The following is a 15680-nucleotide window of genomic DNA, read 5'->3' as shown; positions in this document are numbered from 1 at the left end:
GACTCAAACGACGGTTGTCAAGGCTTAAACGAAGGACATACTGGAGCACACTCAGCTAAGACTTTGATGGTTTCCAATTGCGGGAAAATTATGCTTCCATGACTGATTCAAGATCCTTCGTTCCAACAAAATCCTTACAAACCGACAACGACGACGAAGGCATTGTAGATGATCAGATCTCTTCCACCCCACCCTCGATCCAGTTCAGCTTCGAAGAAATTGAAGATTCTTTGCCGAAATTGCCGTCTTTGCCTGTATTTGATGAACCCGTGTATGACGTGTATGAGGATGACATGTTCGATGGATTTCTTGATTGGGAGCAACCCGCATATGATAATTATGATAAGAGCATGAAAAATGTCAAATCGGAACTATTCAACAGCAAAGGGAACCCTGATGCACCACTTTTTCATAACTTCTCCCTTCTGTGAATACATAGTAGTTAATGATGGCTATCTTGCCAAGCTTGATCCATATCCTCCTCTAGACAAAGCCTGTATGGTCAGTTATGGTATTTCCACAGAGTTGAGGGCAACACTATACGTTGCAGAGCCAAAAAAAATATCCAAGGTAATCATTTTTTATATCGGAGCCATTGGTCTTGGCACAGCAGCAGGTGTAAGAATTGCCGAAAATCACAAATTATTGGTGTTGACTTCAATCCAAACCGATTTGAGGGAGAAAGAAAGTTTGTTATAAATGAATTTATGAATCCCAAGGATTATGATAATTCAATCCCACCTGCTTATACTATTATTGAATAATTAAAGACTGGTAGACAAATTGATAGCGGGTGGACCTATCCTGATCGGTTTAGCTAATCAAATCCACCTCTTTATAGTGGCCAACCGGACATTTTTCTATTAGCCTGAAGTTCCTCCTACCCCGGTAATATGACGTCGGAGCTGAGCTGATTTATCTTATTAAACTTCAGTCTAGTTTTATTTATTTTGGTAGCGTATATGGCTATATAGAATTAGCTCTCTCTTGTTTTGAGTGTAGCCTATTATGGGTTACATTTGTCTATAAATAAGAGCCTTTACTTGTAATAGAGATTAGCTTTTGAGATATGAATAATATTTGAGTAGTTTTACTCTTCTTTTGGGTTTCTGTATCCTGAAGGATTTCAGGTAGTGATCCCACTTCCAAGGATTTCTTGGTCACGTCACCGGCTCTTTGACGTGGATGCGTCGAGCCCCTCCGATCTGATGTTATAGAGATTATGAGCTTGCTCAAATTAGACTCCCATTGAATTCATTTTATTATTAGTTGATGCTTAAGGCTATAAATAATCTAAATTGATCTTAATACTATACTAATAAAGTTCATTAATTTATTTTCTCATCAAATTTCAATCAAAATTAAATATTATTTGATTTAAAATCTTATTCAAACTTATTTCTAAGTTTTCTTTCAAATAACTTTTTTTTTCAAGTTGGTATCAATAGCAAGATATAACTTAAATTTCATGAAGATAATTTTTATAGGTATTAAATTTATATTTAGATAAATATATCATAAATTTTGATTGATAAAGTATGTTTAAAACATATTTTAAAAAAAGTAATTATAATACAAATAATTAAATATGCATGATAATTACATGACTCATTTAAATCTTTTCTCCTCCTCTCTTTCACCTCTGTCCTTCTTTAACTTACGAAGACGCGGCAGCTTCTTAAAATACATTCATTTTCATATTACAAAACGAAGACTTTAAGGCTTCGTTTGTTTTTTTGTGCTTTTGTAAAAGACAGTTTTAAAAAATATTAGTTCAGAAAATGAAGTTTTCTAACGGAGAAGCATACATAAAAAGCTTTCTCAAAACTGCAGAAAAATGAAAAAAAGAAGTTATTGGGAACGTGATTTGACGAACCAAACAATACAAAAAAAAAATTCCTCCATTTTCAAAAACGAAAAAGGCAAAAAAAAAATGCTCAAACAAACAAAACAAACAAAGCCTTAGGGTGCGTTTGGGACGGCTGCAGCTGTCAGTAAAGCAGGTTGTAAAGTTACTGTACATAAAGCTGCTTTCTGAAATTGCTGTATAGAAAGCTGTATTTTTTGTTTGGGTAGTATAATTGTAAAACTGCTTTGCTGCAGCTGTAGAAGAACAATTTACATTACTACCCTCATTTAAAAAAAAAAAAGATGGCTAAATTAATGACTACAACTACATTTCCTTTCAATAAATTTCCTTCAGCATTCCAGTTAGCTCAATATCTTTAGATTTCCGAGCAAGGATATGAATAAAGTAGGATCGTTAATGAGCTCAGTAACTTCATGTAAAACAGTACTAATAATAAAATCAATTTACATTTGAAAATGCGTAAGTACATGAAGTAGTCAACAAAGATCACCAAACAAAAATCCATTTCTTAAGTTTAGACAAAATTGCATAATACTTCAATAGATTCTGAATATGATTAAACAACAAAGATAATATTCAGACCCATAAGTCAACAGATCATGCAGATTACCAAAAGAGCACACGGAAGAACAATTGAAAGAAAAAAAAAGGCACTGATTTGTATCTAAATAGCAAAAAATCCTTCAAGCTGGAGCAACATAAATTCAGAAACAAAAACACGCCTTTCTTTGCCATCCTTCAAGCTGGAGCAACATAATAACAGCTCTGAGAAAATTTCTTTGGTTCAAGATGTAAACATAATAATATAAAATCACAGCTTCAGTTATGAACTAATACCAAACAATAAAAAACCATAATATTTACTCAAATCATATGAAAACTAAAATGTTCATACAACAATTAAAAAAAAAAAAGATGGTTTCTAATTCATTTCATTAACCAATGTAGATGTGATTTGCTCCCGTAGTTGTATCATTTCTTCAGCACCTTCGTCGTCTTCTGCCTCATGATTTGTCACATCTCCTTCATTATCTAATAATGATTGGCCAATCCGATACTCATAAGCTTCTGGAGGTATATATGATTGATCCTCATCGCTAACATTGAATTATGGATCATCACGAGATGGATGACGCCGTATGTAATTATGTAATGCCATTGTAGCCACCACTATTTTCACTTGCTTCTTAAATGGATATGTAGGCATATCACGCAATATAACCCATTTCATTTTCCAAACACCAAATGATCTCTCAATCACACCTCGTAGTGAAGAGTGACGCTTGTTAAATGCTTCTTTTCTCCCACGTATGGATTGACTCGCTCTTTGAAAATCAGGAATATGATACTTTGTATCAGAAAATGGCTTCAAAAACCCTCGTTGCATCGGGTACCCAGCATCCACAAGATAATATTTATCTGTTTGTAATTGCACATTATTTAATTAAATAACAAGTAATGATATTGATTACAATACAAAAATACATACTTACTTGGCGGTGGCATAGGAAATTTATGTTGTTGATTACGTATAGCAAATTTAAAAATACGGCTATCATGTGCACTACCCTCCCATCCTGACATTACAAAAGAAAAACACATATTGAAATCACAAACTGCAGAAAGCAATGGTGCCTCAACTATTGACTGTGATTACCAAAAGAGCAAATAAAAAAATGCATCTCATAGTAGAAAGAAACAAAATAATCCTTATATCTAATTTCAACCACTTAGAGAACCACAATTAATCAGAGAATTTAGAAATCAAGTTTCTATGTTTGTTTAACTCAAATAAGCAATCTATCAATCCTTCAACAGCTATAACTTATTTTCTTAAGTACTGCAAGCTATTTGTTTCTCCATTTGAATATCTCTCATTCTTTTATATTGATGATTCTTTTTATTTAAAAATTGTCCCAGATAGTGCCCAAAGTTCTTCAAAATGCATTGATTAATACTGCTAGCTATTTGTTTCTGGGACAATGCATTTGAATATCTCTTCAGAATACATTGTCCGAGACAGTGAAATGAAATCGAAAGATCAAATGTGAGATGCAAATCGAATACGGAAGCCAAGGAAACTGAAAATCGAAAGCTCACTTATAATGAGATGCAAATAATAGTGGATTCATTCAAAATAACTTATAATCGAAAGCTCAAATGTGAAATCCAAAGCTCACTTATAATCGAAAGCTCACTTATAATGCGACATTAGAACCGCCTGAAATTTATCCGAGATATGCAAGATGTGAGCGTGAGGCCATATGAGGTTATCGGAAGTCACCATTTGGAAAGAAATTACGTTGCGCTTTAGTTGCGCTTTGGTTGCGCTTTAGTTGCGCTTTGGTTGCGATTTAGTTGCGCTTTTTGACTTGCGCTTTAGTTGCGCTTTGGTTGCGCTTTGGTTGCGCTTTAGTTGCGCTTTGGTTGCGCTTTAGTTGCGCTTTAGTTGCGCTTTAGTTGCGCTAATTTTAAAATAATATTTTATTATTATCCGAATCTATCTCTGTGTTCGGTCACCTGACCCAATAATTTGCCCCCAAACGCACCCTTAGTCGTCAACTTACGACGATGCGGCAGCTTCCTCTTCTATTCGCCGTTTACTTGACTTACGCTGTTCACATCTCCACGAAGCCGTCGGATTTCAAAGGAACGGTCGACATGAAGGCTTCCCCTTAACCAAGGCATCCTAGGCTCTGCGTGAGGACTCCGCACAGAATCATTTCTCATATTGGAGACTATAAAAATCTTCATCTCTTCCAATCATTCTCTGTTTCTCCTACTGTTCAGTTGTTCTGCTCTCTCTACCTCGATCATCTGTGCCATGGCGGAATGGTTTGTTGGTCCAATCATGGACAAGATCATCAACGCTTGCTCTGACTACCTGGAAGAGCAAGTCGGATGGCAGACGGGCATGAAGAAGGAGCTGGAAAGCCTGCGAGAGAACCACCCGAAGATCCAAGCTGTCGTGAACTTTGCTGTTAACAAAGCACAAATCAGCGATCAGAACCCAGCTTTCAACAAATGGTTATGGCAGCTCCGAGATGCTATTGATGAGGCAGATGATGTGCTCGATGAGTTGGAATACATGAAGCATCAAGAACAGCTCCTCAAAAACAAGGAAGAAACAAAGGTGTGTTCCGCCACCGCCTGCTTCCTATTTAATTGATTCTGCTCGCGAATATATTTATTTTTTTATTTGATAATGTATTTCTAATTAATATGATCAGAAAAGAAAGTTCCTGCCGAGCTTCGTATATGAAAGTGCTCGTAAAATTCTCAAAATTGGCGAACGTGCTATCAAAAGAGATCCCAACTTGATGCGACTGGAGGAGGCTGTGCAGAAACTTGATAAAGTTTCGGCTGATGTTACTCCTTTCTTTCATCTTTTAGACAGCACGCAGCAGGAACACAAGGAGCTGGAGGTTGATTTCTACAAAGCACGTGAAACAGGATCGTTGCCTACAAATGATCTCATCGGTAGAGGCGAGGCTATGGAGTTTGTTACGCAGTGGTTGAAGAAGCTATCAAATGAGAATCGGGACAGAAACATTTCTCTTCTATCTATAGTGGGCCATGGTGGTATGGGGAAAACAACTCTCTTGCAACACGTCTATGAAGATGAAGTTACAAAGGAATTTGATCTTAAAATTTGGGTTTGTGTTTCAAACAACTTTGATATGAAAAAAGTCATTGCAGATATGTTATCAACTCTTAAGAAGAAGAGGCCTCGTTTGGACGACACACTTGATGCACTTCAAAATAGTCTTAGGACTGAGATTATGTCCAAAAAGTTCTTACTTATTCTAGATGACATTTGGGAGGAAGAGGAGAACCGGGATATCAGCAAATGGGAGAAGGTGCTCGCCCCTCTAGTTTATGGGAAAATTGGTAGTGGGATTTTGGTAACAACTCGAATGGACTCAGTTGCAACGATGATGGCAAAGGTGATTAAAAAGAAGACGGAAATATTTAGATTAGAGGGCTTGGAGGAAGATCAGTGTTTGCAGCTCCTCAACTCTCATGCATTTGCTGATGTAGAGAATCCTAATTATTATCAAAGATTAAGATCCATTGCTGGAGAGATAGTTAAAAAGCTTACAGGATCTCCATTGGCAGCCAAGGTTACCGGTGGTGTTTTGAATTCTAGCTTGGATGAAAGACATTGGACAAAAGTTTTAAATAGTGATTTTGTAAGTCCAAATTTGGGCCAGGATTACATCTTTCCCATTTTAAGATTGAGCTATATGTTCCTCCCAAAACATCTACAAAATTGTTTCGCATTTTGTTCTATATTTCCACAAGATTATGAGTTTAATAAAGATGATCTAGTCACAATGTGGATTGCTTTGGGTTTCATTCAGCATCCTAATGATCAAGAATGGACAATAGAGGATATTGGAGGGAAGTATTTTGATATTTTGGCTAAAAAATCATTCTTTGATAAGTTTGATCATGAAAATTTTGGACGATACTACAAGATGCATGATTTAATACATGAATTGGCACAATCAGTTTCCATGCATGGATGCTTAAGAGTTGAGGATGGTACAAAGTTGCCTTCTATTATTCCTGAGACTCTTCGACACTTGTCTGTTCGAACTTCAAATTCAGACATCATAAAAATGATTGGGAAGTTCAAATATTTGCATTCCCTTTTCTTGTTCTATGAAGCTTCTAATCGGAATCTTTGCAATACACTTATTGAAATATTCAAAGCATCAAAAAGCCTACGCTTATTACGCATATGGACTACAAAAAATTTGGAAATAATACCCGAGGAGATTGGAAATTTGACACATCTTCGATGGTTAAAGATTGATTGTTATAATTTGACTATGTTGCCAAGATCTCTAAGTAATCTCTATCACTTGCAAAGCATAATCATTTCAAGTGAGTTAAGACACGGTAAATTTGATGACGATTTTTTATCGAGTGACATTAATAACCTTTCTAATTTACGTTACCTGATATTGCCGGGGAATTATATTTCATCAATATATGCGATTGGGAAGCTAAAGTCTCTTCAAGCACTATATATGTTTGATCTCAAAGATGCGAGTGGTTATAGAATTGCGGAGATGCAGAATATGAATGATCTTTGCATATTAGGAATCAATTGCCTTGAAAATGTTAAAGAAGTCGAGGAGGCCTGTAGTGCCAAATTATGTGCTAAGAGGAGGCTCACAGATTTAACCTTATGTTGGAGTAGCACTGATTCGAGGAACATCAATTTATATGAGAACGTGCTCGACAACCTTCAGCCACCAAAATGTCTAAGGAATTTGAGCATAAATAGATACATGGGTGCAAGGTCTCCAATATGGATGAAGAATGTCAATCTGATCTCTAATATAGAGAAAATCGAATTGACAGATTGCTTGGAGTGTGAAACTCTTCCACCTTTTGGGCAACTTCCCTTCCTCAAGTCACTGATACTTGATAACATGCCGAAAGTACAGTGCCTCGAAAGTAAAGTTAATGGGAATGATACATACCGTGCCTTTCCATTGCTAGAGGTGTTATCTATTAAAGGATTAGAAGCATTAGAGGATTGGTTTGAGGTAGGAGTGGCTGCTGAAGATGGATGTTTGTTTCTTTGCTTAATTAAATTATATCTACGCGACTGCCCGAAGTTGAAAGAGTTGCCCTCTTTGCCTTCTAAGCTCAAGAGCTTGGAGATTGATGAAATTGGGTGGACGACTTTGAATTTTTGTAGCAATTCAAATCCTATTCCCCTTGAAACATTAGAGGTCTTTCGTTGTCCAAACATTACATCTCTTCCTCTGGCTGATGAAATAGCAAGACTTGCAGCACTAAGATACTTGACGATTACAAATTGCCCCAATCTGATCTCTATGGGAAGATATCGACAAGTGGAGACCACTAATAATTGCCATCTCATGCTCAGCGACCTTACCATAAGTGATCCATCAGTGTTGCTAATGGAGCCATTGAGAAGTATCGCCTCCTTAAAAAAGCTGACTGTTGAGCGGAATAATGAGCTGATTTCATTTCCAAATGAGGCGGAGCAGTGGTTTCTGAGAGTGAGTGCATCTCTTTGTGAGCTGAACTATATGCATCTCGGGTCCTTACAGTCTCTACCTTCCTCCTTGGAATGCTTATCTTCACTTCAGAAACTATCTATTATAAAATGCCCCAATCTGGTCTCTCTCGGAGAAATGCAAACCACTAATAATTGTCATGTCATACTCAATTATCTCCGTATAAGTGATCCATCGGTGTTGCTAATGGAGCCATTGAGAAGTATCGCTTCCTTAAAAATGCTGATTATTGCGGAGAATGATGAGCTGGTTTCATTTCCAAATGAGGCGGAGCAGTGGTTTCTGAAAGTTAGTTCATCTCTTTGTGAGCTGGAATTTATAAATCTCAAATCCTTACAGTCTCTCCCTTCCTCCTTGGAAAGCTTATCCTCACTTCATTTTCTATTTACTAATAATGTCCCTATGCTTCGGGAATTACCGAACCTTCCTCCCTCTTTGAAACGTCTATCAGTTTGGGGATGTCATCCAGAATTAGAAGAGCGCTATCGAGAGGATGGAGGCTCTGATCGGCACAAGATTGCTCACATTCCTCTTATCCTTATTTCTCCCAAAAGATAAGAGCTGGGTCCAACTACTTTAATGAAAATTTCAAAATGCTTAAGCTGCAAACTTCCTTCTTCTTATCTTATTTGTTTCCCTTGATATATATGAAATGTGAAGAATGCAATGTCAGCATTAACCAGTTTGTATCATTTGATCGATGTACTCAATTTTATTATGTATCAATGTTTATATAAAAATATTTCTTCTTTTAATATTTTGTTATATATATGTCATGTAACAGACAACTGATTTTTTTGTTTTTTAGACACATTGAGAAGAAGATATATGTATTGAAGATTATTGATTGCAAATTTTATTTTATTTTTTAATAATGAACTTGTTATTTACAATGTAAAATATTGCATATAATTAAGTTTAGTACTACATTGATCAAATTCATTCATTTTTTTTTCAAGCTCAATATAATCATTCCTGAATTTTAAATCTTATTTAAACTTATTTGTAAGTTTCCTTTTCAAATTCTAGTCAAAATTAAGCTTTAATAAGACTCAACTAATTATATATTTGATACTAATAATTTAAATATATAACTTTTATTATTATGCATAATTAAATTTATAGATTTTAATAAAAATTGGTGTAATCCATTAAGTATTACTTAAATTATTGGATAAAAATATAAATATTAATATAAAAAGTTCAAATCTATCTATCCAACTATTTATTTGATATTTTCATTTCACATAAACATATAAAAATATAAGTAATTTTTAAAACTTATGTACAATAAAAATACTAATAAATTAACATAAAATAAATCATCAAATAAAAAATTAAATACCATTAAATTACTATTTTATCTTTTTTTTAACAAACTATTTATTAAATAACAAGCTTCAAACTTTCTATTTTATGAAATAAGTTATTTAGGTGTTATTTATCAAATTATTTATTATATTACTAATTATGTAATTATATTCTTATACTCTAATTAATTTATTTTTTATTTTTAAATTAGAAATTACTTAACTAAAATTCATATTAGTGATTTAATTAAGTTTTTAAGATTATATAATTAGTTTTAATTACTAATTATCTCATTGATCAATTATTAATTATTTTTTCTAAAATTAATAATTAACTATTTTTATTTTAAATTATACTAATTAAATTAATTTAACGATCAATTATGCTACAAATCAATTAATTATGATAAATCAGATTACATAATTACACTACTAATTATTTAATTAATCTAATAAATTATTAATATTTAAATTATATTAACTATGCTAATTTAAATTAATTTCTTATTTAGGAATTAGGAGGCTATCAAGGTTTGCTTTTCATCTGCTTCCTGTTCTTCTGTCGCTTTTCCTCGTAATTTCTTCATCGTCGCTACTTTGGCTTCGCGTGAAATTGTTTTTGATACAGTCGCTAAAGCAGTTTCTTCGCATCCTTCTTAGGTTTGTATCGGAAGTCACAACGGGAGCTCGCTCGCTGCGTAGGTAATTACCTTCGCCTCCTCCTTCAAGCTAGACCGGAGCTCGCTCGCTTGCTCGTCGAGGAAGAATTTCGTGAATCCGTAAATATGGTTATATCCACCGACCGGATTTTTGCGGGACTCGGATTTACCGTGCGCTCGAAACTGTTTGGCTGAATATTCAGTAAATCAGCATAATCCAGCTTCAAATCCGATACCAAATTGCCCCAAGTATTTAAAAAATAGTTAGGCAAGTGAAATTTTTACTCGACATGGCTTGAGCCGTTTCTCATATCTCGGATTTCTTCTTTTTAGCTCGTAATTGTTTCCCTTATTCTTGTTCTCCAATCCGGGAGAAGAAATGGGAGAGTCATTGCTGTTTATTCGCAATAGTTACTGGAATCTGAGGCACGGCAAGAGCATCTGAACTTTTTGTCTCATCAATGGTAAATCTCTCTCGCTTTCTGGCTCTTTCTTTCTCCAATTAAAAAGATGAAACAACTCATGGATGGGGGCTAATCATGATTAGAAATGATGGGATATCAAATCCTTGGGAAGACTGCCTGATTAAAGGAGAAGATGAGGGCACAGTCTATTTTTTTACACATTTTGTATTTTCTTCCGACATGTTCGGTGCACAAGTATTGTTCACAAAGTTTTCTTTATTATTTATTTTTAACAGTTACATCAAATTTTACCTTTTCTATTCGTGGAATAAATCTTGGTTGGGGCCGATTTCTTAGGGATAAAGTAAATCATATGGCTTGGCTTACCATTTTATTGATTTGCTGCAAAATGGATGTAAAATAACTATAACACTTCAAATCTTACATTTTTTTTATTTGATTTGCTGCAGAATCATGTGCTTATATTAAATTAGTTTATTTTTTTTTATCCTTAAATTTTGTGCAAAATAAGTGTCATAAAAAATATGGGATTCAATTATTTGCATCTAGCTCCTCGTTTGATAGTTGAAATTGTGTTTGACATGTTAATATGTTACATGAATGTCTGAATATTTCTCTTCATCATATATGTATCTCCATACTTAAAAAGAATTTGTTAAATTTCTCTGCATTACTCTAGAATTTTTCATAATTGTAGTTGGTTTTTCCAAATGCATGGTTTGAAACATGGTTGGATCAATGGATAAGAGAAGTATTAAATGATACAGACATTGATTATTCTAAAAACAATAAAACACATATTTAAGTGTGTTTACGTGTCCTGTTGTAATTGGTAAAGAATTGTATAAGCTGCGTCTATAAATATTGTCCTAAGCTATGTACTGAGACAGTTTTTTACTCAATAAAATTTTCTCTGTTTTGTTTTTCTTCCCGTCGTCTTTCCTGTGTGCTTCATCGCTCTACAGGTTTTCATGGTATCAGAGCGGGATTTCTCCAGGTTCTAAAATTTTTTTTTCTCTCTTCTCTGCTTCTGTCGTTTATCGATCGTTTTCCATGGCCGATCAATCGGCTTCTTCTTTCCAAGGAATAGGAACTCCTGCTTCCGATTCCTCTTCTCTCACCGTGATAACTCCTCAACTCAAATTCTTGATCAGTAATACCAAGAATCTTGTTGCTCCCGTCTCCCCTTCTAAAGCCCGAGCTCCCTGTCCTCTCGCTCTCGCTCTTCTTTGTTCGCACAATCCAGCTAAGCCGAATTCCCCCACCCGATCTCCCACTCCGGTTCGCAGATCCAGGGAAGACCGACACCGAACCCGAAGCCAAACTCCCGCATCCCTCTCTCTCTCCCGCTCGGATTGAACCAGGAGGCCGCACCTCCCTGCTCCCGTCCGACCTCCAGGACCGAACCCACTCCGAGCCGAACGCCTAGGTGCCAGCCCCGCCTCCTCCGTCTCCCTCCATTCGCGTGACCAGCAACGAGCAGGAGGCTCGTCGTCCTCCCCAAAACCCAACTCCGCTGTGAGTATTCTTCTGCCTCTTCCTTACCTACTCTTTCTTCCTCCTCTTCTTCCTTCTTCCTATTTCCTAGTCTTCTTCTCCTTCTCCCTTGCAAAAATCTGAGAATCAAATTTAGTTGGGTTTTCATTTTGTTCCATGTATGTGTACTTATTGTTGAGATGGTTGTTGCTTGAGTCTTGAAGAGTTTCTTTGTATAGATCATTGGTTAGATTGTGACCCAGTAGGTGTATAAATCTCTTTGTATAATAGTTGGTTTCATACGATTCTATGAGCATTGCACTTCAAGTGCTTGGTGGAATGCTCCCAAGAGAAAGCCATGAGTATTTGCTTACATGAGGGGTCTCGAGGTCTATTGATTGTCTTCAGAGTTTGGTCTCTAGTTTGATGAAGCATTCAATTTCTGTTATTGTTTCTTAGTTTTATTACATGTGGTTGGATATTCAATGATGCCTCAAGGCTCTCTTTTTTTTTTAAAATTGTGGAAGGTTGTTGTTAATCATGAATGGTTGTGTTATCAACGAAATGGTTTGTTGTTTGAGAATGAACGGTTAATATGTCAAAATTATTCTTGATTTATGATTCATCTTTTAGAGCCTTAGGTGTTAATTGTTTGGGATCATGAGAGGTCTTGTAGTTCCTTTATAAAATCATGCACTTTAAGTATTCGACTAAATGCCATGAGAAGAGGGTTGTGGTGTTTTGTCAATTGCAATCTATGAAATTCAAAGATTGTATGAGAATCCCTTCACCAAATGTTTCATGAGCACATTTAGTAGGAAGATCTTTTGTCGATTGTCTTTTCACGATGGCGAAAGGCTAGACATGGCTATATTTATTAGGGCCCTCTCTAATTTCTTCCATGTTGCATGCTTAATATTTCCTATGAGAGTAGTGGGGGAGATTGTAAATTGTGGTTCATGACATATCGATCCTATGGCTTCTTTGCTATTTAATCTTCTTTGAATAATTGTTTTCTTGTCATTTGGTTATAAAACATGTCTTACATCACAACCATTATATGTTAAGAGGTGTCGCAAGTTTTGTCTAAAACAAGCCATTGTTGGATGAAAATTCGCTAAGTGATGAAAGGGAAAGCCATTGGAAGTTATATTTATGCTATTGTTTTGTCTACCTTTGCAAAGGCAAAGTGGAACAAAAATGAAATATTCTTTCTTTAAACACTCATATATCTTGTTAAGCATAAAATTTGGATAGGGATTTGTAGCATCTCTATCATGATTCATGGCTTTGTTCTTGTTTCGATGTTGGTAAATTGCTAAAGCATATATTGTTTCCATGATTGTTGTAGTTAATAACAATGTGAAATTACTTCTTAGCATGCGAATATTTAGAGAATGGAGATCACTTCTCCCTATTTTAATGAATCATTTAGTAGAGGAGCTTTGAAGCATATTTATATGTTTTCTTCTTTGAAAGAAATCCTTGAGCCTGTTGGAATTATGGAAGTGAATATTCTTCGAATATATGTGTTGTTCTTGGGGTAAGAATTAGATCTATATTTCTCTTATGATAAGACATCAAATGTTTGTTTAGCTTTTCATTGTTGAGATTAGTTGGGAGAATTTCATATGGTGTTACAATAATCAATTTGTTTCATTAGTCATGTTTGGAGAATATATTGAATGATTGCGAGTTTTATATCCTTTTGGCGCCATGAAAGCAAATCATTAGCATTGGGCTTTTGGCAAGAATCAATACAATGAGAGCATGAATTTATCATATAAGAGGTAATCTAAAACATGAATTGTTGTAAACTTTGTTGCTTTCCAAATTACATATTTGCAAGTCTTTTAGATATTTGTTGGCAGATGGCACATAAGCTTTACTCCATGATAGAAAAGTTTTAAAAAAAAACTAATTCCCATTCAAACTCATGTGCATATATGTTGTGTTGTGGAGTCATATGATGATAATTCTCAAATTATGATTGGTGATGGCCGTCAGCTATCAATTCAAAATACGGGTAACAGCATCCTCCCAACTCCATCAGGTAACCTCATTCTAAATCATATAAATCATGTCCCGAATCTTTCTTTTAATCTACTCTCTGTTTACCAACTTACTCGCGACAATAACTGCATCGTTTGTTTTACTTCTAATGGCTATCAAATAAAGGACCTGAAGACAGGTCACGTTCTTCTTCAAGGCCCTTGCCATAGAGGGTTGTATTCTGTTCGTCCAACTACTCAAGCTTCAGATCTTGCTCTGCTGTCCATCAACACCATCCCAGATCTTTGGCATCTGCGACTTGGGCACACGTCCGGATCAACATTAAAACTGTTATCTACTGTTTTACCTTTTAATTCGTGTAATGTAGGCTCTTTACATTCTTAAAACACTTGTCGGTTGGCTAAAAGTTGTCAATTACCATTTCCTGTATCTGTTTCTAGATCTACTTGTTCTTTTGAATTAGTTCATTCGGATGTTTGGGGACCTTGTTCTACTATTTCTTCTCAAGTTTTTCGCTACTTTGTTACGTTTATTGATGACTTTTCTAAATTTTGCTGGGTTTTTCCGTTAACACAAAAGTCTGAAGTTACTAGCAAATTTATTCTGTTTTGTCTCATGGTTAAATGTCAATTTCAAACGACTTTAAAAACTATTCGTACAGATGGCGGTGGTGAGTATTTAAATCGTTCCTTTCAGTTTTTTTGTCAATCTTGGGGCATTAATCATTAGTATACTTGCCCTTATACGCCTGCTCAAAACGGTGTTGCGGAACGTAAAAATAGACATATTTTAGAAACTATTCGCAGTCTGTTAATTCATAGCCATGCTCCTTTAACACTTTGGGTTGAAGCTTTACATATGGCTGTTTATATTATAAATCGGTTGCCTACACCCAATCTTCATCACATAACTCCGTTTGAAACTTTATACAAGAAACAACCTTCTTTTGCTCATTTTAAAATTTTTGGGTGTCTTTGTTATCCTTGGTTGAGACCTTACTCTAAATCAAAACTTTCTCCCTTGTCCATACCGTGTGTCTTCATTGGGTATGCGTCTCAACAAAAAGAGTATAGGTGCCTTGATCCCTCTACCGGTCGTGTGTTTACATCTCGACATGTGGTGTTTACTTAAAACATTTTTCCCTATCAAAATGATTCCCCTGTTCATAAATCCTCGGTTAAGTCTACCCATGTAGATTTGCCTCCTTTACTTCTGGTTCCTCTATCACGCCAGCCCAATACTTCTAATCACCTTACCTCTCCGACATCCCAAGAAATTCAGAAGTTGGCTTCTTCGGGTAATACAACTCAGAATTCCTCTATTCCGCAGATCTCCATCAATTCCAGACCTCTTACTTCACCTCAACCTGCTTCTATCACTCCTATTACCTCTACTGCTCCCATTCATCCTATGAAAACTAGGCGGCAAACCGGTCATCTTAAGCCCAAAGTCATGTTTGATCTCACTCATCAATTAACTGATGCTGATCCGACCTCCTACACTCATGCCAGCAAAGTGGAACATTGGTGCACCGCTATGTCTCAAGAGTTTCAGGCGTTACAATCTCAAGGAACTTGGGACTTAGTTCCTCCAAAACCGGATCAACACATTCTTGGATGCAAATGGATATATCGCACTAAAAGAACCTCCTCTGGCACTGCTTCTCGCTATAAGGCTCGTCTTGTCGCCTTAGGATATAATAGAGAATTTGGTATTGATTACACTGACACGTTTAGTCCAGTTGCTAAAATTCCTACGGTTCGCGTTTTACTTGTCTTAGCTTTACATGAAAATTGGCCCATACATCAATTAGATGTTTCTAATGCTTTTTTACATGGTTCTCTAACTGATACGGTTTATAT

General features: G+C 35.6%; 2 protein-coding genes and 1 long non-coding RNA gene across 3 annotated transcripts in view; all 3 read left to right on the top strand.

The window, feature by feature from the left end:
* Positions 1-4414: 4414 nt before the first annotated feature.
* Positions 4415-8690, top strand: LOC110114302 (putative disease resistance protein RGA4). Its single transcript, XM_020847141.2, has 2 exons — positions 4415-5003; positions 5101-8690. The coding sequence occupies exons 1-2, from the start codon at positions 4695-4697 to the stop codon at positions 8491-8493; spliced, it is 3702 nt and encodes a 1233-aa protein (XP_020702800.1). The 5' UTR covers positions 4415-4694; the 3' UTR covers positions 8494-8690.
* Positions 8691-9757: 1067 nt separating this feature from the next.
* On the top strand, positions 9758-10630 carry LOC114580373. Its single transcript, XR_003701752.1, has 2 exons — positions 9758-9819; positions 9906-10630. It is a non-coding gene; the product is annotated as an uncharacterized LOC114580373 (long non-coding RNA).
* Positions 10631-11382: 752 nt separating this feature from the next.
* Positions 11383-15680, top strand: part of LOC110114177 (U-box domain-containing protein 51-like) — a 13204-nt gene continuing 8906 nt past the window's right edge. The window contains exons 1-2 of the mRNA XM_028697639.1: positions 11383-11610; positions 15148-15672. Of these exons, the coding sequence (XP_028553472.1) occupies positions 11383-11610; positions 15148-15672 (753 nt within the window). The remainder of the gene's footprint in view (positions 11611-15147; positions 15673-15680) is intronic.

This window comes from Dendrobium catenatum, unplaced genomic scaffold (genome assembly GCF_001605985.2).
Source record: "Dendrobium catenatum unplaced genomic scaffold, ASM160598v2 fragScaff_scaffold_986, whole genome shotgun sequence".
NCBI classification, from domain to species: Eukaryota; Viridiplantae; Streptophyta; class Magnoliopsida; order Asparagales; family Orchidaceae; genus Dendrobium; species Dendrobium catenatum.
Note: the sequence above shows the minus strand (reverse complement) of the source record. Positions and strands in the feature narration are given on the sequence as shown.